This window comes from Lacerta agilis, chromosome 10 (assembly GCF_009819535.1).
Source record: "Lacerta agilis isolate rLacAgi1 chromosome 10, rLacAgi1.pri, whole genome shotgun sequence".
NCBI lineage: Eukaryota > Metazoa > Chordata > Lepidosauria > Squamata > Lacertidae > Lacerta > Lacerta agilis.
In genome coordinates this window covers 21,717,520-21,744,014 of record NC_046321.1, presented here as the reverse complement: position 1 = coordinate 21,744,014, position 26,495 = coordinate 21,717,520, and the positions used below count along the sequence as shown (strand labels likewise).

The window sequence follows — 26,495 nt, the reverse complement described above, 5'->3', positions numbered from 1 at the left end:
TCTGCACAAGTAGTACTTTCTGGATGTCCCATGCAGCAATCCCATGCACACTGCTGCCTGAATATAAATTCACCCTCTGTTTCAATCCTAGAAAAAACGCTTCTAAGCTGTCATTCCTGACATCATGGAAGAAATTAATGCTCCACTGATTTCCCTCCGAAGGGGGAAGGGATGGGAAGCCTTAAATCTCCAGGGCTATCTATCATTAGAGCTCTAACTTTTGGGTGTTAAAAGGGAGGGGGGGAAAGGCAATTTTTATTTCACTTATTAATGACAGCTGCTCCACTGTGAAAGGTGGCTTTCCAATATGTGTGCAACTCAAGCAGAGATGGCAGTCAGATACTCTTCCCCTGCCCCCAACTTCTAAAACATATGTATATTTATGTGGTTAATTAACAACTTTCTGGAACCTATTTGCAAAATGGAGAAAGGGTAGATTTCTTTCGGTAATACCAGAATGTAAATAAGGAAAGGAGGGCAATTATTTGCATACTGCATAAAATTTGCATGTGATAATTTATATGTACTCTACGGTTTACACCTCCCTCTAACACGTATGTTGAAGTTAAATATGAGTGAGGGATGGATGTGCCATGACTGAAGAGCATAGGCATGTTGTTGTTGTTGTTTTAAAAAAACTGTATCTGCCAGAAATAAGACCCATCATTGAAACGTAAAAGGGCAACTGTTTAAGTCCTGAGGATTCATTGTAAATCCATTGGGCTCTACATTCTAGCAGAATCAGTGCATGGCTTCACCGGCTATGTAGCAATATGTCGGTCACTTATCTGATGAGCCTGAGTGATTTGAGCAGTAGAGAAAATGCAGAACTCTGCATACTTAGGACAAGAACAAGGAGACCGTCAGGAGTCCAGATAGGACATAGGAATCCACTGCGGCAGTCACCTTGTCACTGCCACATCAGTTTATGCAGTTTATACACTTCAGCAGGTATCCCGTGCAAAGCTAACAGGTGAGAGTAACTGTCCATCTTCTAGCCTAGTATTCTGGCAGGAAGAGAGAGGTTTTCCCATCACCTGCTTATTCTTTTTAATGGAGATGCCAGGGACTGAACTTGGAGCTTTCCTCTCCCTTTGACAAGTCACCCTCCTACCCAAAGGGTGGCACAGGGATCCAAAGAGTGCTCTTTCTGATTATACTAATACTCCTTCTGTAACAGCTCCTTTAACAGTCCTATAGATGTGGATTTTTTTCCATCCACAGAGGTGCAGTGACGGGGCAGAAGACGGAACATTAACACCACATTCCTGAGACAAAGCTACATAGCCATGTAGCTGTGTGCTATAATAGAGATTTAGAGGTGCTATCCATCTTCCACAAAGAACAGACATAGCTTCTTATCAAAGAACTTAAACCGTTTGCTTTATGATAAAAATGCAGTTGAGGCCCAGCACTTTCTGACTCCAATGCATTGCTTTAAAAAAAAGAGGAACTTTGTCACACAGAAAAAAGGGCAGAGATCTGCATATATACATTTAGACGCGGTGAGTGTATTTTTCTTAAAAGCAGCTATGCATCCATATAATTTCTCCCATAAGTGGAAAAGCATCTGGGGAAGGATTTTGAGCAGATAAAAAACTGGAGGGTTAAGCCACCCTCCCTCTCCCCACACACCTCCCCGCTGGCTTCCAACTGCTGATTTTCATTTAAAACATAAATAAAACTTACATAGTCATTGGCTATGCACCATCTAACTTGGCCATCTGTAACCTTTTGCATGTTTGGGGAGTTTGAATGTGCGTAACATTAGAGAAAGTGTGGAGAGAATGGCTTCTTTTTCCTGGAATGGCATTTTTGACAGGAAAGAATTGCATTTTTCTCTTGCTCAACTCTACTTCCCACTTTGCCACGGATACAGTCTTCCTATTAAATGGATGTTTAAATATTTAACAATCTGAAATATTCACAGAAGGGAAAATTGTTATTACAATTTGTTAAATGTCTTGGGACTATCCGCAGAGATGACAAAATGTTCTGTTTCCACACCTGCCATCAGGCATCCAGGATTTATAATAATGCTAATAACACCTGTTATTTTATTCACAAAGCTTTTTACCCACAGGATATCCTACCTAGCACAGATACATAGGCACATAAATAACTTGGGTGTGGGAATAACTGGAGCTAGGAAAGAGACAGTTGGCAGAGATGTTAAGGGCTGATCCTATAGGCTTGCTACTACTACAGAACTAGTCTACTGACAGTGAGATATTATTTTTGAACAGGAAAGCGAAACAAAACTCCTTGGAAGCAGCAAAGTAGCACCTGGTCTGCAGCTCAGTGGTAGAACCTCTGCTTTGCATGCAGGAAGTCTCAGGTTCAATCCCCACCATCTCAAGGTTGGGCTGGGTATGTCCCATGCAGACAATAAGCATAGCCAGTACTAAGTTGGATGGACTAATGGCCTGACTCAGTGTAAAGCAGCTTCCTATGTTCCTAACAGGAAAAGATTTGGATTATGTCAAGAGCCACCAGGGGTACAACCACTGAATGTCGGCTCTCTATGCTGCTGCCCTGTATGGTTAGGGCACCTTTCTGGCATTGAAAAGTTTTCCGTTTCTGGACTGAGCTCACCTACCCAGACCGATCGTTGGGTAGGCCTACACAGGAAGGGCCTAAAAGACATCCTATTTGGGCTGGGACTTTGCCCAATCAAAAATGGTCTTCCTGGTTGTGCTGTGTTCCAGTGTGTTCCTTTGCACTCCTTGGCTTAACTCCTGGTTTCTTGGCACCTGGCTTCCCTTTGACGGGGGATGGTGAGGAGCATTCAAAAGTCTGTTCTAGATTCATAGACTGAAGTGGGACTACCATCACAGCTTCGTCACCTCATAGCCACTACACTCCCAAGAGTGTTTCTGTCCTTTTAATACGATGGAAGCACATCCACTTCTCCTGTGAAACTGCTGTGGAAGCAATACCTGACTAGTTCCTCTCTGCCCTGCAGCTATTAAAACACAGCCCTTAGCCAGCTGTTGTCCTTATATAAACCTTGCTTAAGTAAAGATATATAATATATACTTGCTGACATATACTGGTTTTATAGCCATTTCCTCTTCACATGAACTCACAGAACTTGGATTGCCAAGGATGTCTAACAGAATTCTCAGCACTCTCAACAAACCATATAATTCACAGGATTGGGGGTAGGGCATGAGAGTCAAAGACGATATAAAATACTGGGTTTGCTGTGGAGCAATTGAGTGGGGAGGGAAATCCTCATGGTACCTGCCAGCAGAAGACAGAGATGGAGGCACAGGGGATCACAGTCAACACCACACAAACATGCCAGGTGAGTGAGGGCATCTAGCCCATCAGCAAACAAACCTTTCCACAGTGCCAGTTGAAGTGCCCCTATTGTCTCATCCCCAGGATTCCTGGTAAGGATGGTGATTCTTCTTTCCTTCAGTTGCCCTACAAGTTATGATTTTAAAGGTGCTTTGCAAATATAATTATCAACTAAGACCATCAAAGGGACTGTACATGAGCAAAATCTGTTGCCTCCTCCAATTGATAGGTGAAAGGAAGAAACAAATTCAAAGCTTAACTTCCAGTTGAATAATCTTGACAAAGCCAGTGGAGCCAGTTCAACATAGCTGCCCTAATATTACTTCTTCTTTGTGGGGCTTTGTGTCATAGGCAGCTTGGAGGACAACTGCCAGGATACTAGACAAGAATTTATGTGTCTCTTCCAACAAAGAACTGAATACCATCTGTACAATATCTTTCAGTAGATTTTAATCCCACTACCAAGATGCTAAGTGGTTCCTATCAGCCTCCTGGGCTGAGTTACTGACCAACTGACTGACCTTGAGGGAAAATTTTCTAATTAAAAAAATGGGTAACTATCCATTTACAGCATTAAAAAATGATAACATGAGAAGGCCCTGAATTGGTGGAATCAGCAGTTTATATAAGGTAAATCTAATGACTATGATCAATGCAGTGCTGGTTCCAGGTTTCAAGGGGTCCTTGGGTAAGAAGCCCACAGGGGGACCTTTACTTGAGTGGGTCCACCTTCTTCTTGCCACCATTACAACTGTTCATTGACTTGCAGTGATGGCCACCAACGTGGATGTCTTTTTAAAAAGGATTGGACAAGATCTTGGTGGATAAGGCTGTCAATAGCACCAGACATATGCTGGTCTATTTTATATTTTCCCTATCTTGTGGACTCAGGGCAGTTTACAGGATTTCATTAATATTAATATTTGCAAGGGGCACCATGTGGAAATACTTTGCTTTTCTGTGTTTTTGCTTTTCTTTTCGAAAAAGGGTTATGCACATATACAAACACATACAGATTAAAGTCACATGTGTGTTTTAGATACATATGTGCGCACACAAAATTAAACTGTTAGTGTTTATACACCCGCAGTTTAAAGTAACAATATATGTTACACTGAATACAATCTGCATTAATTGGTGAAGCACTTTTAAGCTTGGAAGTTACTTAAGGTTAATATTTCATTAGTTGCATTATTCAGGTGTCCTTCTACCGTTAGTGATATTAAGGATGATTAAGAAGCCCCTTTCAAAGCAGCGGACCACATTGGACCGTATTACCATAAGACATTGCACTGGAGACTGATGAGAACATTGCAGTGAATGCAGAAACTTATGAGTAAGCATGAGTTGGAAAGAAAATAAACCACCATAAGCTCAGCTGAGAGTACATAGAATAAGCAGCCACTAGGCTTGGAGCAAGTCTTCTAAATTATAAACTAAGGACTCCTGCAGTATTTAATGTTATACTGGTAATTCTAAAAAGCCGACTTATTTTATATATTGTACTTTCTATAAGATATAATCAAATACATTGATTTCATATTCTGTTTTATATATACCGGTATATATTATTTGATAGCCCATGGCTTTTATCTGTTTATCAATTTCTTCTCTTTTGTGTGTGTTTTTGGACACGTATTTATCATACATACAGTGTAATCCTATGCACCTTTACCTGGAAGTAAATTCCACTATGTTCAATGGTGCTTCCTGCTCATTAAAAGTGCCTAGGGCAGCAGCCTTACAGTTTACTCATTGAGGGAGGGGGAGACCTTGACAATGTTATCATCAGATTGAAGCAACAGATAAACAAATCATCATGAATAATCAGGTCCTGTCTGTGGACCATGAAGGGGTAATTGCTGCTTTGCCAAAAACTAAATGTCTTTCTCTGAAGGCAACCTCTGTGAAAACAGCCAGGACCCCATCATCTGCTCTTGAACTACATCCAACTTACTATTCATGGAAAAACATGCTAAGCATTAGAAAAGTGTGTGGGAAATGCCTTACAGTTTAGAACTGATACTTAAAGGTCGGAAACATGCAATTAGAATCCAATCAAAATGGCAGGATTTAAGAAAAGAGGTGAAAATGTAATTCCTATCACCTGTAGGAGGAAAAGTACCTTCTTTTCTCTGGAAAAAAGAGGAGAGAGAACCTTTAGATGCACAGAAGTGTACTTTATTAGGATCAATGCATTTCATATGAGGCTCTTTTTCAGGGAAACTCTCAAACCCATCCCATCTTTATCTTAAGTTTCCAGTGACTCTGTTGCAAAGTAGTTGGTGATTTAACCAGGGTAGTTTTTTTAAAATGTAAACTGCCCTGACAGTACTTCCAAGAGAAATGATTCAGACAACACACTAAAGCTATGGCTTGGCTTAGGTCAGCATGACACATCAGCAAAACAAGCGAGGAGGAGAGAAGCAGCCAGGAACTCCTCTCTGGGAGCCTACTAAGCCGTGGTTTGGCATAGTGTGTTACGCAATGTGGACCACAGTCACTGGAGACTAAAGAGATTGGTTGGGAACCCACTCTATCAGCTGCAGGCGCTGCACATCTAAGCAGTCCAACAAACAGATCTGGGCTTCTCCCATAGATATGGAGCCATATACAGTGTCTGGGTTATTTAGATCCCTTACATCATCTTCCCACACATCCTGAAAATTATACACTGTACTATAAAATGCACATAAGCCCTATGCCACAGTGACACTAGCATCAGTTTACACATCTAAATTCAAAGCTCAAAGACTGCTTCTTGGTTGTTTCATCATTATTATTTTTAACTTGTTCCTTAATTGTATTTTCTGCCTCAGCTTCTAAGGTGTGGAAGGCTCCATTCCCTGACTCCCTAATGTAGCACCTTGTAAGCTGCCCATGATACAGGTAGAACTAATCTGAAATGATGCCTAGTAAATGCAACATGTAATTTCAGACTCAAGGCACCAATTTCCCAGTCAGTTTGTAGTGACACTGTAGTGTGACTGTAACAGGCTTTCTGCACAATTATCATCACACATTAGTAAGCTATTCATTTTGGAGAAAGGAGAAGATGAAGAAGTGTGATAAAAAAAAATATATTGTTTCCATAATAAAGTAGGGCTCCCCTCCACACAAACCTTTCAAAGTGAGGCTAGCTAAATCAAGGAAAACATATTTTCTGCAGAAAATAGTAAGATCACTGGAACTTTGACAAGACGAAAAGGGAATGCTGCCCCATGTTCAGCATTTCAAATCAATGGAAATATTTATTTGTGGAAACATTTATGTAGGCAATCTGCTCACATGGATATAAAGAAGTCACATATCAGCCAACAGACTTTAGATTAGCTTGGGTCTCACCTACTAGCAAGTGCTCACTCTTATCCTTAACAAAAATTGGTGCAGCATGGAAAACTAAGATGATTATTAATTCTTTTTGGCTTTTAATCTTTCAGAAGGGCAGTGCTCTGGGCCTCTTGGCTCCCACCTCTGAAGTTTAAGAAATTAACGTAAGAATCTCAGCTAGTTGTGTACTACCTGCTAGCAATCATTCTTTTGGAACACAGCGGCATATTTATAGTGGTGAATAAAAATCTGGACTGCCTACTTCTAAATGAACTTGCCCCCCAAAAGTTAACCAACAAACTCAAACTAGCACCGGGGGCATGCTGTATATAGGATGCCTTCACCCCAGTGTGGTTCCCCTTTATTACATACGCAGACCTATCCTCTCCAACAGCATACAAATCTCTACAAATAACCTGACCCAAAATCCTAGCTCGCTCCCTCTCACACAAATAAGTCACACTGCAATCAACTGAACACAACCAACCAAGCTCGGGAAGCCCTAACCTCTCGCAACATCAATATAAACAAACAAACAAACAAACAAAGGACCTACCCATGTGATGCTGACACACACACCCTAAACCAGGGGTCAGCAAACTTTTTCAGCAGGGGGCGGGTTTACTGTCCCTCAGACTTGTGAGGGGCCGGATTATTCCCCTTACTTTTCAGGAGGAAAGAAGTGCGTCTTATGGAGCGAAAAATACGGGGTATATTTTAAATAGATTTTGTAAATTATTGCATTTTTACTGCTTTATTGTAAATTGCTGTGGGCAGGATGATAAACTTACAGTGTTACCTTGCTAGACGAATGCCTCGCTAGACAAAAAACTCACTAGACGAAAGGCATTCGCTAGCAAAAGGGTGCTTCGCAAGACAAAGTTTCCTATGGCCGCGACTCGCAAAACGAAAACATTTTGTGGGTCCCCCCCGTAAAGCCGCACTTCCTCCAACTGTGCTTCGCAAGACGAAATTTCCGCTATACGATAGCACTCACGGAACAAATTAATTTCGTCTTGCGAGGCACCACTGTATTTTAGTGTATGCCCTGAGGTCTCGGAACAGGACTCCCAACAATCCCCCCCCCCCATTTCCTATACAGTGGTACCTCAGGTTACATACACTTCAGATTACATACACTCCAGGTTACATACTCCGCTAACCCAGAAATAACGTTTAAGAACTTTGCTTCAGGATAAGAACATAAATTGTGCTCTGCTGGTGCAGCGGCAGCGGGAGGTCCCATTAGCTAAAGTGGTGCTTCAGGTTAAGAATAGTTTCAGGTTAAGAACGAATTAAGTATCTAGAACAGTGATGGGGGATCCTGTGGCCCTCCAGATACTGCTGGTCTACAACTTCCATCATCAATGGCGTTGGGGTTGGGCTGATAGGAGCAGAGTCCTACAAGATCTAGAAGGGCACTGGTTACCCAGCCCAGCTCTAGAAAATAAAGATGAGCCTAAGCTGAATCAGGCTCATCTAGTCCAGCATCCTGTTCTCACTCACAGTGGCCAGCCAGGTGCCTATGGAAAGCCAGCAAGCTAGACATGAGCACAGCAGCACTCTCCCCTTCTGCAGTTCCCAGCAACTGGCATTCAGAAGCATGGTGCTTCTGACAGTGGAGGTAGAACATCGCCATTGTGGTTAGTAGCCAGCTGAAATCCTCGTCTTCCAAGAATTTGTCTACGCCTCTTTTAAAGCCATCCAAGTTGGTGACTGTCACTGCTTTTGTGAGGGCAAGTTCTATAGTATGTGCTATGTGAAGATCCAAATGTTGATCTGCGCAGGCACAGAGCCTATAAACTAGCGGACTGCACAGAAAAGAAAGGAAAGGAAAGGTGATGCTGACTCTATTCACAATCTATTCACCTGGAACAGGGCTACTGGATATTGTAGAAAACACCAGAGGTTCCTCCTGATCAATGCAGCTGTGTTTTCCACTCCCATTGAGGAGAAATAAAAACATGTGGAAAACAATGTTGCTTTGTAGAAGTCCAATTACCCCCATGATCAATTGCCTAATTATTCCAGCTCTACAGGTTTTTGTTTTTAACATTCTTCCCCCCCCCCTTTTCCACACAGCTACGATCTGCCAAAGAAGCAAGCTTGAGTTTGCTAATTAGAGACAAGAAAAGTATCGAGTCAAAAGAAGTATGTTTACCAAATCCATCTTATATAGTTATTCTCTCACATCAAGGAGGGGAAAACAAAATTAATCTTTTATTCAGCAGTAGCTCTTCTAAAAAAAGAAACATTCTCCTTGGAACCCACCATAATGTTAACATATTTCAACACATGCTTTTACATTGCTCTGGAGTAACCATAGGACTAAATCCCCACTGAGTTAGAATAACACCCTAAGATTAACTACACCATTTACTTAAATCAAGCTATTAGAAGCATGCCTCCTGCTTGCAGACCATCTTTATCACACAGCAGATCATTTATACAGAAGGATCCAACTGGAAAAATTAACTTCGCTTCTATAGCAAATGGATTGGGGTGGCTAACTTATGCCAACCCAGATGTTGTTGGTTTCCAGATGCTATCAGCCCCAACCAGCATGGCCACTGGTCAGGATGATGGGAGCTGTGGTTCAGCAACATCTGGAGGGCCACAGGTTAGCCACCCCCAGATTTACATATACATCATTCACACCTAATGTCTCCTGCACTTTACAAAGCATTGGGACAAGTCATCTAACTGAAGCACAAGGCAAAATGGCTGGTCTGAGTCGCAGGGCAAAGCCAGAGACAGTACAGATGGGTATGACAAGTGTGAAGAGAGGAGCAGGAAGTGGATTGAGCAGGACTATGGAATCAAGGAAATGTACTGCTAATAGGCACATCAAGAACTTAGGCACTCATCACTATCTGAGGGTGTGATGACCACAGAAAGATCCTGTGCAAGGGTTTATCTGCAACATTTTTTGTATAGTCACCATGTAAACAGGTAGCTATGTATGAATATATCTTTAAAGGACAAGTTTTGATGAAGGAGAACCAATATGGCTTCTGCAAGGGTAGGTGTTGTTTTTAGAATTCTTTGAGAGTGTCAATAAGCATATGAATAGATGATGTTGTTGTTTTATTTAATAATAATAATAATAATAATAATAATAATAATAATAATAATACATTTATTGTCATTGTACAACCTGTGTACAATGAAATTAAACAAGCCTTCCTCTCCCCCAAAACTCAATCTCTTATCAAACAACACACCACCTTGCAAGTCAAATTCACTATGTTATTTTTCGTTCAGCAGCCTAACAGCCCACGGATAGAAGTTATTTTTTAGCCTGTTGGTACGGCTGATTATACTTCTATATCTCCTGCCCGAGGGTAGAAGATTAAAGAGGTGATGGCCGGGGTGTGAGTCATCCCTGAGAATTTTTCTTGCTCTCCTAAGGCAACGATCCCTTGCGATGTCATCTAGCGGACTCAAGGGACAGCCCATGATATCGTGTGCTGTATTCACCACCCTCTGTAGAGACTTTCTGTCTGTAGCTGTCAGGCCAGCATATCACACTGTGATACAATATGAAATATCCGACACTTGCTCCCAAAGCAGCCCAGGGCAGTTAAAAACTTTCTTAAAAGTGTTAAAAACAGTCACATGTGTCAGCCAATGGTTTCAGGTTTGCCAGGGACAGTATCTTTCAGTCATTAAATGCCTGTGTGAACAGGAATTTTTTTTTAATTCATCCTGAAGGTCAATCAGAGAGACTGATGCACCTTACCAAGGAGGGCATACCACAAACAGGGAACCACGACTGAGAAGGTCCTCTCACAGGTCCTGCCAACCTAGTGGCAGCAACACCACCAAGCCCTCATCTGCCAATCGTAGGGCCTGAGATACAGGTAGGATGATCCAGCAGACATTGTGCACTTAGACTTTCAAACAGTTCCCTCACTAACGATTCATAAGTAAACTTAGCCGTCTTGGGATCAGTTAACTATCAAAAGAATGGGAAGCAGACAGTAGGCATAAGTGAACAGTTCTCACACTGAAGGTCTGTAAATAGTGGAATCTCCCAAGGATCAGTATTGAGACCTGTGTTGTTCCCCAGCAACTAGTAGTCAAGAGTATACTGTCTCGAATCCTGGAAGTAGTAGACAATTACCATGACTAGCAGTCTTTTCCTCCATAAATCTGTATAAACGCCTCTTAGTCATCCATGTTCATAGTAGTCAACTCCTAGGGGACTGAGGTCCCTTTGGCCCCACAATAAAATGTTTGAGGGGGCTGCTCCCTTAAGTTGATGGGCATTGCCATTCAAATGATGTGTGTATGCCACATCTTGTGATTCTGTGGGGTGGTGCTTACCTGTTCTCCATATTTTATTCAAGTTGGCACCTCTGTTATATTGATGCCCAACTCTAAACCTTGTGGGAGCAAATTCCATAGTTTTTACTATGTACTGTGTAACTAAATACTTCGTTTTGTCCGTCCTAAAGTACTTCCTTTGGATGACCCCAGGTTCCAGTATTATGAGAATGAGAGAAAAAACTTATCCATCTATTTCCCCCCACAAAGCACATAATTTTATACAGTTCTATCATGGCGTATAAACGTTTCTTGCCTTTCTTCAAAAGTGAAACTCATACGGGGGTTTCCAACCTAGCCCATATGATAATTTTGATTTCCCTTCTCTGCACTTTTCACAGCTCTACAATAGCCTTTTTGATGTTGCACAACTATACCTACACACAATGTGCCAAGTGTAGTCACACCACAGATTTCTGTTAAGTCACAATAGGTGTTATATTACAGACTTGTAGAATGTCACGATGGGCATAATGGCATTGGCAGTTTTATTTTCAATCCCTTTCCTAATGATTCGTGATCCTTTTGGATCTGAGGTATCCACATGCAAATTACATCCTTCCCAAATAAAAAGAAACCCCCAACATTGAACCATAATTCTTTTCTGTGTGCAGTGTTTTAGATGGAACATGCATTACAAATGCTTCCTGCTGCTTTGTATTATTGGATGGATAAAACTATTAAGACGCACACTCACAATTCAAGGATGTAAGCATCATCAGCCAGAGTGGATGGGGCACAGAAGAAAATGGAAAGAAAAAGAAATTCACTTCACTAAAGGTGAAGTTATGCTTTACATAACCATCAAATGTAAATGAGCTTTCAAGCTTTCTGGCATCTGGTCATTCAGTTTTCATTCTGCACAATTATGGACAAATAAATGGGATTGGTTGATTTCCATTAATGCTCCCCTAATTTATGTACATTCCTGGAGGTAAAATTCCATTCTGACCCAACACTCATAACAACTCAGATCATTTTTTAAGCTACAACAATATTAAATAGGAGTTTAATTCCATCACCGATCGCTCCTGGGGATTTAATATTTCTTAATAAATTAGACAAGCATTCTTAACTCATCAGCATTCAGATCTTAGAAGTAGAACGTGCATAATTTAGCAGTTGTTTTTTTAGGTTATAGAGTAACTTTCTTTTCTTTTCTTACTCTTGCATATTCTCTCTCACACACATGAATGGAGGAATGTGTTATCATCCCTTCGTTTTAAAAAAAGAGTCAACTCAAGAGAAGACACCTGTTTTTCTTAAGTCTCAAATGCCCACAAGTATGTTTGCCAGGAAAGGAGCTACTTGCAACAATTTCTTACTCCATCTTTTCCTGATACCTATAAGATGACATCTTAAAATAAGAGGAATTGATGGTAATACAGAAAACAGACTGCACTGCCACAGCTGAAGAGCACTCTTCCTCCCCAAGGAACTGGATGATTAATGGGGCTGTGGTGGTGATGGGGTGGGAATTAGAGGGACTTTCTCTTACATGAATAATATTCAAACTAAGCAGACACCTTGTACAAAGTGCTCCTTGCTTTCCAATGTTTATAAGCCAGTTAGTATTGCACAATCCTACTGAATTCTCTTGCCAGAGAATGATTGGGTTTTTTAAAATTTTATACCATTTAAGTAAAAATGCTTGGTTATGGCTGGCAGATTAATTTGCTCACTAACTCATTTGGGTATCAACAATGTCACACTACATCTGCATGACTTGGAAAGCTGAAGAACCATGACTACTACAAAAATCTGAAAACAGGGCATTAGTATTTATCATACTAAAATGGGTGACTCAAAAGTTGTTCTGTACCATCAGGAAAGTTTAAAATTTTAATTCGTGTACTCCAAAAATTCCCTTGACAACCAAACACGTCTGGGGGAAAAAGACATTTTCTCACTTCAAAAAGGAGGGAATACAATATCCCAGTACACCTGAGATAATTGTACTGATATTGAAGAAAACTAAGTACCATTGAAAACAGTGAGATATACTTCTGCAGAAATATGCATAGAATCAATCTACTAATGTGTATGTAGCAATACTCTTCCTGTCTCAATTTCTTTGATAATGAGCATACCTTTTATTGAAAGCAGCATTACCAATTTCACAGGCGCCTCTTGTTTTCTATCTCTGAGGAACGGGAGGGAATGTGTTTGGATAGTACTGGAAAGAGAAAATACTACAGCAAGTGTACAACTGTGCAAGGTGAAGAGAAGGTGATATTAGGAATATCTGTCGGTCAAAAATGATCTTTAGAGGCTTCTATTCATCTCAACAGACAGAATATACTTCCCTGCTGCCGATAAGACTAGAGGGTTACTAGGGATAGATATTTTTCTTCTCCTGTTCCAGCTGTCTTCACCTTGAAATGTAAACTTTCCAAGTGATGCAGACAAATATTTAAATGCTGCTATCCAGTGATCTCACTAGGAAAGGAGAGACCAGCATTTATTTACCCTGTTAAAGGATTATTTTGTTTTCAAGTCACAGAACTTCTTACTGATACCAGCGGCTCTGAAGTGTACTTCCTCTGCACAAATAGAGAAATCAAAGTGTCTTAGTCTTTGTTTTGCTTTTTGACAGCATTGACAGCAAAATGATTTCCACTGGCAGTGCTTGTTTTCAGTATGTGTGTGGGGGCACATAGGATTCATGTGCAAAAGCATCTTTCACCTGTGGAATTATTCTTCCAAAGTCTATTTACGCTGCAGTCTCTCTTGATAAATGCAAGCTTTCTCCGTCAGCATATTTGCTTGGCAAAGCTTAGCATCTGTAGTTGCCAGCTTCTGAGTGTAAAGTGCCTTGAGAGACTGCATGAAAGGCACCAAATACATGCAAATTGTTGTGGGTAGTTCCTTGACAGCAGTGTCTCTGCAACTATCACTTCCATTTTCTCTAATGCTCAGAGAAAGCAGCTTCTGGGGCTAAGGGGATTCATTCCATAAAAACAGTTTAAAATATAAAGTATTTGATTATGTGAGCAGATGCACCAAAATAAATTTTACTGCCTCTCGCAAGTTGTCTGGAAACTCTGTGGATGGGAAAGAATTCTTTTTTAAGGCGTTTACTCTGGAAATCAATACCTGTGTTGTACTCAGGACTGGCCCCACCCTCAGGAAGAATGAGACCGCAGATGCTGGGCATATGGTGGGTGGCAGACCCTCCCTGTCATTCCTCATAAAATAAAAAATTAAACAAAAATTCCTTCCAGTAGCACCTTAGAGACCAACTAAGTTTGTTCTTGCTATGAGCTTTCAGATCTGAAGAAGTGTGCATGCACACGAAAGCTCATACCAAGAACAAACTTAGTTGGTCTCTAAGGTGCTACTGGAAGGAATTTTTTTTATTTTTTTATTTTGTTTCGACTACGGCAGACCAACACGGCTACCTACCTGTCATTCCTCATGAGCCACCCAGCCAATCCTTTCTCTCAGACGACAGAGCTGTGTGAGCCACACAGCCTGGTTTGTGCAACATTAAGATAGTTTGTGGCCCTCAGGTGTTGTGAAAGCTACCATTTTAGTACCAGGATGTCAAAGTAAGAGCCTGACACGGGGCAGAGAGAAGAGAGTCAGCAGCAACCTTGACACCCACTGTACTTAGCTGGGCTGCAGCGCACAAGGAGGCAGCTTTCTTGTGCCCGGCCACAGCTCCACTCCCAAGTCAGGCCTGTCCCGGGAGTGCAGCAGGCTCCCTCCCACCTGCCCCTGTGCACAGGAGCATACGCTCTGCTGCTGTTGTTTTGCACTCTCTTTGTGGGTTTTTTTTGGGGGGGGGTTGCCTGGATGTAATGTCTTCTTGAATACTGATAATGCTTCTTGCTTGCTTGGATGAAGGACAGAGAAGTGTCTGTACATATGAAGAAGAAAAAATAGACTACTGCATAAAGGTAAAATTCACATGTTTTCTCCTGGCCCTGCCCATCATCGGTACCTGTATGTGGCTCCCTGAAGGCTGCCAGAAGAGATGCCCCATCCCTATTCTAGACTGCACACTCTTGAAAGGCTTATAAAAAACCAGTAGACTAGTTCAGTGTTTTTCAACCACTGTTCCGCGGCACACTAGTGTGCCGCGAGATGTTGCCTGGTGTGCCGTGGGAAAAATTGAAAAATTCAAGAGAATTACTTTATATATAGTCAATATAGGCACAGAGTTAATTTTTTTAACATTTTCTAATGGTGGTGTGCCTCGTGATTTTTTTCATGAAACAAGTGTGCCTTTGCCCAAAAAAGGTTGAAAAACACTGGACTAGTTAATATGACCAACTTACTGATACGTCTTGCAGGTAACTGCTACCTTCCCCGTGCATATTGCGTTGCACTTCATTCAAGTGCTATTTGAGTTTCGGCACTTTGATATCTTCAATAAGAATCAGTAAACCTTTGCAAATCTGACCACTGTCTCCAATATCACTGATTTACCGTTTTAATTATTCATGCCATATCTGAATCTTCAGAACCAAGGGGCTCATATTTATTACAAACAGATCCACATTGCAGTGGGGAAGATGCAAAGGAGAAAAGATGGGAGACGGCGGGGATTATAGGTGAAGGGGAGAGACCAGAACAGGTCTAACAAGACACACTCAAAGCTGATGAGGAACACAACAGAAGTGGGAGAGTTCTGAGGGTTCCTTGGCTATCACTGATTACATATTTACTCAAATTCCATTAATTGTAATACAGAATTCCATACTGAGATAATGGAGAAATTCCTATACAGTTACTGACAATCTAGAGAGAAACAAGCATGGAGTACCAGATCCCTGCTTTAGTGATTGCCAGAACAATAGGAACATAGGAAGCTGACTGAGACTGAGAATATTAGTACAGTGGTACCTCGGGTTACAAACACCTCGGGTTACACTTTGGGTTACAGACAGGCCCGTCTTAGAGGGATCGGCCGCCCTGGCGCAGCGATCCCTCGGCGCCCCCAGCCTGCCGCCTCTCCACCCGCCTCCCTCCCGCGCTGGCCGCCCCTCGGGAGGGGGGGTGGGCGAGCGGGGGATGAGGGGCGTGGCGTTGGAGCAGGCGCTCGCGCGCCGGCGGGCGGAGGATGAGGGGCGGGCGGGCGAGCGGGCTGGAAGGTCGCGCAAAGCCCCGCACCGCTTCAGCGCTCCAGCTGGGGCTCCGGGAGGCGAGGGCAGGCAGCTTACAGCCCGCCTGCCCGTGGGGGCGGGGGCGGGTTGGGGAGGGGAAGCCCGGTATGCCGGCGGGCTCGCGGGGGCGCCCCTGGGGTGCCCGGCGCTCTGGCGCGCCGCGCCACCGGCCTCTATGGATAAGACGGCTCTGGTTACAGACTCCGCTAACCCGGAAGTAGTACCTCAGGTTAAGAACTTTACCTCAGGATGAGAACAGAAATCGTGTGCCAGCGGCGCAGTGGTAGCGGAAGGCCCCATTAGCTAAAGTGGTACCTCAGGTTAAGAATGGTTTCAGGTTAAGAACGGACCTCCGGAACGAATTAAGTTATTAACCAGAGATACCACTGTACATCCCTCTTGAGTTTCAGACAGGCGTCCTTCCCAGCTCTTCCCAGATCCAATGCAAGGTGGATGCTACAGTCTTCCCTAATGACAATGAATGCTACTACTTGTAAATATTTCTGGGGGGGGGGGTCTTGTCATCTGGCCAGCCCAGGACATCCATACATGCTGCCCAAGCTTGCACCCCGGGGAGGTCACTTTGGTGCTGCTAACATAGTGGTTTGACTTCATCCCTGGAGGCGCACTCCATTATATTTCAAGACAGACAGATGCCAACAGCATTCCTATAGCAGAATACATGTACTCAACAAGCAGACGATTGTCACTGGCCTATGGAATTCTAAACAGAAAACAAAAAAACTTCCCCCAGCAGGGAGATGGTGGGCACAGGCCCTTCTTCCCCTGGATATAACTTAGTAACTGATCCACTGAAGTGGGGAGGTATGTAAAACAAAACAAAAAATGCAAAGAAATAGGAATATACCAGCCCTGGTCTGACAGGTGGCTTTGAGCAGCGTTTGATTTTTGACGTGAATCTTTGCATTATATTAAATGTCACACTGGTGCGTAATTCCTGTTTTAGATAACCTGCTTCAGTTGACTCTGTCAAGTACATTCTGCTCTCTTTGGCTGAAGAGATCCCTACCCTCACCCCTTGTATATGAAAGCAGAAAAATCAAGCAAGGGGCCTACTTACATGTTTTGAAAAGAATTCATCCACCTCTCGGAGCAGCTTTTCCTGGCACTCAGGATGGGTGGCCAACAGGTAAGTGGCAAAGGAGAGGGCGCTGTTGGTGGTTTCATAGCCAGCGATCAGGAATAAGGAGGCCTGGCCAGCTACTTCATCATCACTCAACCTTTTTGGATTTTGCTTCTGAGGCAGGGCTTTGCTGGCAGAGGTCTCATTTTCCTGAATGCAAACATCGGCTTGGCTGACTGTGTCAAAATGTTCCACGGTGATGTCATTAGCAGAGTTTCGGGCATCAAGCATCAGCTGGAGGAAATCCCTGCGTCTCTGCAAAATGCACAGTGAAAACATTAAGTCAGCGAACAAGCATGTGGACGTACATTCAGGCTAATACAGCTATATGATATCTCTTTCCTCCAAGGGGCGAGCCTTGTTTTTGGCATTGCCTAACAATTACTCACACCGTATTGTAAAGGCTGGATGGTGTGATTTTTTTTCTCTTTTAACTTCTTTTTTAAAGTATCCTGAAATTGGGAACAAAGGATGAATTAGGAGAGGGGCTGCTTAATTCTTCTCCTTCCTTCTTCTTCTTGTCCTATCACATCACCCTCTCCCCAGTTCTTTCCCACCTGCTGGGACCTCGGATCTTTTCTCCCACAGGAAAAAAGAAAAGTAGCGGAGTGGGGTGGTTTTAAGCAGATACATGGAAGGAAGGGAAAGGATTAGGCAGCCCCTCTCCTCAGTGGCTCTCTACCCAATTTCAGTCTTCAGTGGCAACTGCTCCTTGAAAAAAAGCCAGAGGAAAGAATCACGTAACTGCCTGACGTGCAGCTTGGCGTTCAGTGGAGTCTTTGCTTTGCATTGATGACAGGGAACAATAAAGGGGGTGTTGCGGTAGATTTTTTGGGGGGGGAGAGAATAGAGCTAGGGATGTCAGTAAATTCAGATTTTGTGTAACTGCATTAAGGAGCAATCACGGTCACTGCCAAATAATCACTGCATCAGTTGATTTGGGGTAGCCACTTACAATCAAATTAATTACTTGAAAATCAAATTTAATCAATCAATTTTAAACAATTTATTCCGTTCGATCAGCTTAACTTCATTTTTTTTTAAAAAAAAAACCAGTCCTGATCTGAATTGCAGTAAGTGCAAAGCAGATTAGAACACGAGGAGAAAAAGCACACTGAAGGGTGCAGAGGTAACCCTTTGTTAGCTCTTTTTGCTGTGAAGCCCTAGGGCCCGGTTGAGAACAAGAACTACCAACATTCACCCCAAGTCTAGAACGGAAATCAATCCAGAAAATACTATCAGTATGTTGCTGCTGCTGCTGTTGTTGCTGTCAGTCCACAAATGATAAGTGGTGATTCCCCCACCCCCTTCCCAAATTTGCATTGTGTTTCCTTTGTATTGAAATGAATTACCTTTGAACTAAAATGAATGGTGTGGAATAATAAATAATTATGGAACAGTGCTGCATATGACTAACACAGGTCAGAATGGAAATCAATGCCTTTTTATAGCCCTAGAAGAGCTGACTTAAGGGAACATGAAATTATAATTTTAAAAGTGACCTGGTTTTTTGTTTTTGTTTTACTAGGTAGGCATATTACGCATTGTGCCAATATTAGTGGATGGGACAGGACAAAAAGTGACACCCTTGACTCATTATAGAGGTTTTTAGCCTATGTGCAAAGACAATCCTGGGCACATTCCTAGTGTAACATTGCCTAAAATGTTGGCTCTAATCCAAACAGCTTGGGTATTCCCCTTGGGTGCTTTTAAGATTCCTGTGCCATGTCACAAGCTACTTTTGAATGTCCTCTCGGTTTCAAAAGAGGTTTGCCATCTGGAATTTGGGGCAGGGGGCTGTCTAAACCCCACCTGGGCACATGGAACTAAGTTCCACAGGTCCTTTGATCCAGGTCATTGCTTCAAATATGTCACATTCCGCCTACATCCTATGCTTACTGAGAATTTGTCACCTCATATTTTCACCACCAGAGTGGAAGCGCAACACACTATTGTTCTCTCCTACTGTAAAGTTCCTCAAAGAATGAAGAATAAGCCCTTGAAAATAGTGACTTTTGGCAGGGGTCTACTTAACACCACTCCATTAAAGCTGGTTTGGGCATGCTGTCTATTTTGCAATCCATTGTTAAATGCATTATGGCATTGCATTTATTTTCAGTTCCTCAAACACCAGCATAATCTGTCAGAGAGGGGAAAAAGGGGGGAGATGCAGAAGCGGTTGCAGAGCTTGACTTTTGAGATGCCGCAGACTGGGAAGGAAAAGCAAGGCTGGAATGCTTTTCAAAAATAATTTAATCTGCTTTACTTTTTTTTTTAAGATCAAGGGAGAGCTTTTAAATTATATTCTTGGAGCCATGATGGGAAATAAAATTGAGGGAGAGGAGAAGGCACAGGAAAAGGGCAAATGAGATAAGGGCACAAAAGGAATCATTCATTATATATGTCAAAGGACTTTTATCAGATCACTGACATGGGAATGGTGTGAAACAAAGAAGCAGAAATATTTAACATACTGTGCTTTGGCTTTTGCAGTCAGCTAAGTGCTATGACCCAGTAAGAAGAAAAGGACATCCAAAAAGTGTACTGAGGTTCAACAAAACGAACTGTGGGCTTTAAATCTAAATTGTGGGGAATTAATTGGCTTGGCCATTCCCGAGCCCTGTAAAATCTTTCACCAAATGAACTACATTCTCTACAAGCGTCCTGTGTGGGTATTTCATTTGATAAAGTAAGCCAATGACATTTTACTGTACTGCACTGGCTGGAGAATGTTCTGTGACTGTAGGAGCAATATTGAGTTTTACATTTCTGTAACTGTTTCTCTTTTTTTTAAGAGAGAGAGAGAGAGAGAAGGTGATCAACTAATTAGATATTCTGCTTAATCTCCATTGCAGTGTACAAAACCACTACAGGTAGGGTTATGTGGCAACAACTGTAAATGGCTTAGTTCAGTAGATATATCAACTTTGTATCTGCCTAGGAAGCCCCTTCCCTCTTCTCTTCTCACTGTGATTAAAAATTGGGAGCCTTTAATTTACCATAGTTCCCCATAACATCTGAACCAGAACTGTGACTGAAGATCCTGGCTTATTCTGAATTGGTAGCCATCGTTTCCTGGTTTGAACAAAATGGAAAACTATGTTAGTTGAAGACTTGTGGGTTTAATTGTGGCTTGCCAAAAGGGAAAAAATAGAAGGTGATGCATGCATAGATGGAAGGTTTGTTCATATCTTAGATTATGAAGACAAGATATGATTGTCTGAATGAGCTGAATATCAAATAACTTTATAATCTGTTGACCAGAGGGCAAAGACTAGCTTCTTCTTCTTTGGTGATCACTTGCAGCCAATTGAAGATTGTCTTCAATGAACACAAGCATAGGACTAGATAAGGTATATTTCCAATGCACACACCCCCTTTTGTCCTGGCAAATTGTCAAAAAGTATATGGTTGCCCAAGATGCACCTCAGAGAGGTTATTCCACAGCCTGGGAGCCACCACAGAGGAGGCTCTCTCATGTACCACTGTCCTTCAAACCACAGAAGGTGGTATCACTGCCAGCAGGGTCTCAATTACTGATCTTAGTACCCAGGCAGCTAAATGTGTGAGGAGGCACTTCACATATTAGACATGCATCACTTGGACATTAAAATCTGAATTATACAAATTCATATTTACAGGTATATAGCCCTGTAATCATGTAAACTCATCCTTACTAACTCAAAGACTGAAATGTCCAAACATTTTGGCTTCTCTTAAGACTGGGCTGTAAAGTGCATGTTATTAGAATACCTTTCTAAGGCTAGAGACAGAGAATCACTTCTTTCAGAGCACTGAATGTGGATTGACAGAGGCATGATTGCTCACATATGAACTTTCATCTCACTGTTATTATTGTTAACCAGGTTCTTGTAATGCCTTAAAAACATGCCAAACCTGTTTAAACAGAGGTGACAGTGGGGCAAAAGAAATGCACCATGGGAAACAATACCATGTTCTTTAAAACTATCATTCTAGCCTTAGGGCACAATTCAGACAAAATTAAATGAAATCAATTGGATATAAGCACTCTAACTGGTGTGCTAATGTTCCATTGATTTCAATAGGGCTTAAGTGCACTTAGCTTTCTCTGAACCCTGCTTTTAATAGTTTGTTCAGAAGCTGTTTGAAGCCCTTGGAATAAATCCCTGAAGACTTGGGAAGTGTGTCAGTGGAAGGAAGGAAGACCTACATTTTTGTAGGGTAATTATGCGGGGGGGGGATACTTCCTGGTTTAATTCTCATGAGCAATGCTTCAGGTTTTAAAACCTTCCAAAAGTTCAAACAACAGGAGAGGACAGCACAGAACAGGGAGCAATATCTTCTTAAATGAAAAGGACGATAATGATCAGGCTATGTTAGCAGCACCCAAAACCAACAGCAGACCCCTGCTGTGGTCTGCTACCCACATTACACAATCTCAGAGTTAGCACATCATCTGTAAGCTCATAAATGACCATATTATGTGACTGTGAAAGAAGAAAAGGAAAGAGAAGAAGCACTATTACATGTGAGGTGGCTTAAAGAGATGTTTCTCTTTTTTTCCAGCACTGGGAGACATTTTACAATGAAGTCTGAGTAATACAGTAAAGAAATATTGGTGTGAGAGGAATGAAGATGGATTATTGGCATGTGTAAAAACCTACAAAAAAACAATTCATTAAGTGTATCAAGCAATCAGATTCAACTGTCTCTCAGGCTCAAAAGGTTGCACTAGGATGAAATGGATAACTCCTCACATAAGGCATTTTGAGTACTTTGCAGAAAAGGTGGGATGCAAATGAGACAGACAGTCAGGCAGGGAGACATCATATGTGGCACCTGACTCAGCCTTCCCAAATGTTTCCCACATTGCAAACAGACACCTGCACTTCATACTCCGCTCAGCTTTGCTTAGCTGCAGAATAATTGAGTTGCAGGAAAATGCTACACCAGCAGCAAACTGAAAGACGCATCAGCAAGATGGACACTTGCTTTATATTATATATTCTTTTTTCCATTTTTTAATGTATTTTTATTTTTTGCACAACAAAGCATCTATCAGAAAAACAAATGGTGATGCTGTCAGAGTAGCTGTGTGAAAGACTCCTTGCCTGATGAAGTTTTCAAAAGGATAGAAGCCTAACTTTGTGGATGCTGTAGGTAAGAGTCTCTTCTAGTCTGTCCAAGACAGACGCCTTCCATTATAGGTTGTGACACGGATGCTGTGAGCCATGCCTTTTCCAGTTCGTTAAGCCTTCTTAAACACTGCCTGGTCATTCAGGGAAGCAATTTTGCATGGAAGTAGCAAGCTTTGTGTCACACATTGGAAAAATGAATACAAGCCATACAGCGCAAGACATATTCAACTACATTAATAATCCTTCTTTAAATCCTCATTTCTAAGCTTCACAACCATCCAATACAGTGTACGAATATGAAACCTGAGCACGTAATGCAACCCAATTCTTCTCTCCAAGGTCAAACATATTGAGTGTCAGTCTCAATTTCTTTCCTGAAACTGAATTCTGATATCTATCTTTAATTGAAAGTACTGAACACACTTTTAACAAATGAATCCCCAACTTCCAGGCCCTAGTGTCCGTTTTTGGTATAGTATCAGCTGAAGCATTCAGAAAAATGACTGAGAAATATATGATTAATGAGACATCACTGCTGGGACTATACTGAAAATGTATCTGTGGCAGGTCACAATGATTAAATTATTCAGAATAAAAGGTTCCTTTTTTGTTGTTGCTTGAAGCAACAAACCAGGACAAAGAACAATCATTGAATTCAACAAGGGTTAAGTGTCTTGCTCATTTCTTAGTGGTTGCAATGCAATTTAAGCATTCACAGCTGTGAATATAATTTAAGTGGTTAGATTTTATTTTTTCCTTTTGCTTTGGACAAGGGAAAGTCAGGTTCAAATACTGGTTCAATTGTGAGGCGAGGCTCACTCGATAAGTCGCTATCACTATTCCCTCAGCCTAATCCATTTCACTGTAAAGATATAGTTGTGCACTGAGCATCTTAGCAGAAGGGCTGGGGTTATACATATAAAATATAAATATAAAAATATTTAAAAATCAGAAGGATATATACAAACAGTGCTTGAAGTGGGGAATGGCAGGGGGACAAACCAGAATAGGAAATCAGGATCTGATCCAAAGACTGCACATATGTTTTCACAGAAGGCTGAGAAAACAATGCTCACTTCATAACCAAAATATCTACACGCACTCTTGTTCTCATGTACATCTGCATGCACCCTAATTCTGTCTTTCAAGCATTTAATCTTCCTCTCTGCCTCTTTCAAGTACAGACACTGAAAGCTTCTACTGTGCTTGAGCTGACAGACTCTAGAATTGCACATAACTGAGGTTGAGGGCAGCATTTTCTCAGCTCCGGAATTTACTCCCTAGACTTCAAGTTTATTAAACTCCAGGCCATGTTTCAGTGTCTTGTGTTAGCCCAGGCTCTTTCTGAAATGCTTGTTTGGGGATTTGGCTTGGCATTCAAGTTGCATTGTTTGCTAACACCAACAGCTGGCTGATGTTTGGTGGTGGTGGGGTTATACACAGTATATATTGAAAACAGGATGAGGCTCCAATTATAGCTTACTTATTAAATAAATAAATAAACAAACAAACAAAGCAGCCTATTATTTGCAGTACTTTGATGCAGAAAACTCTGAGCAGGTTCATTTGTTAAATCAAAGGAATCTTGTGACACCTATTATCTCATCAGCTGCATTGTGGTGGTGGGGGGATACACTGGAGTGGGGGACATTAGACAAAGGTGCATGGGCATGCACCGAAAACATTTAAAATATAGAATAATTGGTGCTTTTGAATTATGGTGCTGGAGGAGACTCTTGAAGAGTCCCAGGGACTGCAAGAAGAAGAAGAAGAAGAAGAGTTTGGATTTGATATCCCGCTTTATCACTACCCGAAGGAGTCTCAAAGCGGCTAACATTCTCCTTTCCCTTCCTCCCCCACAACAAACACTCTGTGAGGTGAGTGGGGCTGAGAGACTTCAGAGAAGTGTGACTAGCCCAAGGTCACCCAGCAGCTGCATGTGGAAGAGTGGGGACGCGAACCCGGTTCCCCAGATTACGAGTCTACCACTCTTAACCACTACAACCTATCCATTCTGAAGGAAATCAGCCCTGAGTGCTCATTGGAAGGACAGATCCTGATTGAGGGCACAAGGAGAAGGGGACAACAGAGGACGAGATAGTTGGACAGTGCTCTCGAAGCTACTAACTTGAGTTTGACCAAACTGCGGGAGGCAGTGAAAGAAAGGAGTGCCTGTCGTGCTCTGGTCCATGGGGTCATGAAGAGTCGGACATGACTAAACGACTAAGCAACAACAATGTATGCATGGAGAAACATGCTCTTTAGGTCAGGCATGTCAAAGTCCATTTGGGGGGCCTAATCCAGCTCGCTGGTCGGTTTAATCTGGCCCCTGTGGGAGTTTATTTCTTGGGGTAAAACCCTAAAAAACCCTCAACAACTTCAATTCTAAAAGAAGGTCAACAATTTTGGTTGGCCCTTCGGTCGGCCCCCACAGCCCTTCACTTCATCAAATCTGGCCCTCTTTGAAAAAAGTTTGGACACCACTGCTTTAGATGGTATGACTGCTCCTAAAAAAATCCCACCCTGGACCAACAGGCCGGTGATAGTGACTGATAATTTGCTACGACAGTGGTACCTTGGTTCTCAAACACCTTGGTATACTCAAACATCTTGGTTCCCAAACACCAAAAGCCCGGAAGTAAGTGTTTCTGTTTTCAAACATTTTTTGGAAGCCAAACATCTGATGCGGCTCTTGGCTATTGTTTCCAGCACATCTGCACCAATCAGAAGCTGCACCTTGGTTTTGAACATTTCAGAAGTCAAACGGACTTCCAGAACAGATTAAGTTGGGCACTTTTGTTTTTGCTATTTATTTTGCGTTTTTGTTTTTGAGACTTTTTCGGTTAATTTGTTTTTGTGACTGCATGGAACCCAGTTCAGCTACTGAATGATTGATGGTGTGACTGTGGAAATGGATAAAAGCCCCCCATCCAAACAATGACTATCAGTGCAGGTAATTAAAAAAATTAATTTTTATTTTTATCACCTACAATTCTGTCTTATTTATTTTATAGTACAGTACATTGATTATTGCTTTCATTTTATGGATCAATGGTCTCATTAGATAGTAAAATTCATGTTAAATTGCTGTTTTAGGGGTTGTTTTTAAAAGTCTGGAACGGATTAATCCGTTTTGCATTAGGCTACTTTCTATGGGACAGCGCACCTTGGTTTTTGAATGCTTTTCTAACGGACTTCCAGAACGGATATATTTGAGAACCAAAGTACCACTGTACACCTTTTATTGGGGGAAAATGATTTAGTGGCTTGTGGCAGAGCAGCTACAGACATTCTTGGATTAACTGATGATCAGTTGCACCTCTGTCCAAATTCAGACCTGGGTCTTGGTTACCTAGATGGATAACTTTTTCTCAAGAGCGACAAAAGAGTGAGGCCTTCTCCTCTGTCTCTCTGTGACTTTTGATATCTACTTCTGATGCTCTGAAATGGTTTCATTGTTTTTTCAGTTAACACAGTTTGTAATCTGTTGCATTTTATACGCTTATTTTATTTAACTGTGCACCGCTTGGTGTTTTCATAACTTTTTGTTGCAAAACTCTTAAATAAATCTGAAAATAAATAAACAAAACAAAAACACAACCCCTAAACCAAGGAGATTAGTAACTGCACAACCTTTAGAGACATCACTGTATAGGGAAGTTTTTTTAAAAATGTTTAATTTTTTAATTATTTTATGTTTTGGAAACTGCCCAGAGTGACTGGGGAAACCCAATTAGATGGGCATGGTATAAAAAATGAAATTATTATTAGTATTATTGGTATTAGTAGTAGTAGTATGGAATAGGACATCCCTGTTTTCATTGGAGAAATGTTGGAGGGTATGTTGCTGTGGAAGGAAAAGTTGAACCTGTGGAGAAGGACTGAGAAGTCTCCAAAACCTGGGCTGGAAACTGACACAAAACATAGCACAAACAGGGCTTTCGAAAGAGGCTTATAAACACTGCAGTATTCATTAAGATATTAATAAAGGTTTGCAGCACAAAACCAATTACTCACATTTCTATTTTAATTAAAATCACAGAACATTCTCTGGACTCTGTCTCTTTAATAGACTTGTGGAGGTTTGCTTCTAATTGACACATTTTTCATTCAGGTGACACACTTTCCAAGGGAGCACTTTGCGAGGAAAAATAA

At 41.7% G+C, this 26,495-nt stretch overlaps 1 protein-coding gene across 2 annotated transcripts in view; it reads right to left on the bottom strand.

The window, feature by feature from the left end:
- TBXAS1 (thromboxane A synthase 1) overlaps nt 1-26,495 on the bottom strand; it is a 197,101-nt gene that overhangs the window by 34,045 nt on the left and 136,561 nt on the right. For both annotated transcript variants that reach the window (XM_033161799.1, XM_033161797.1), the window contains one exon: nt 17,158-17,475. In XM_033161799.1, the coding sequence (XP_033017690.1) occupies nt 17,158-17,475 (318 nt within the window). The remainder of the gene's footprint in view (nt 1-17,157; nt 17,476-26,495) is intronic.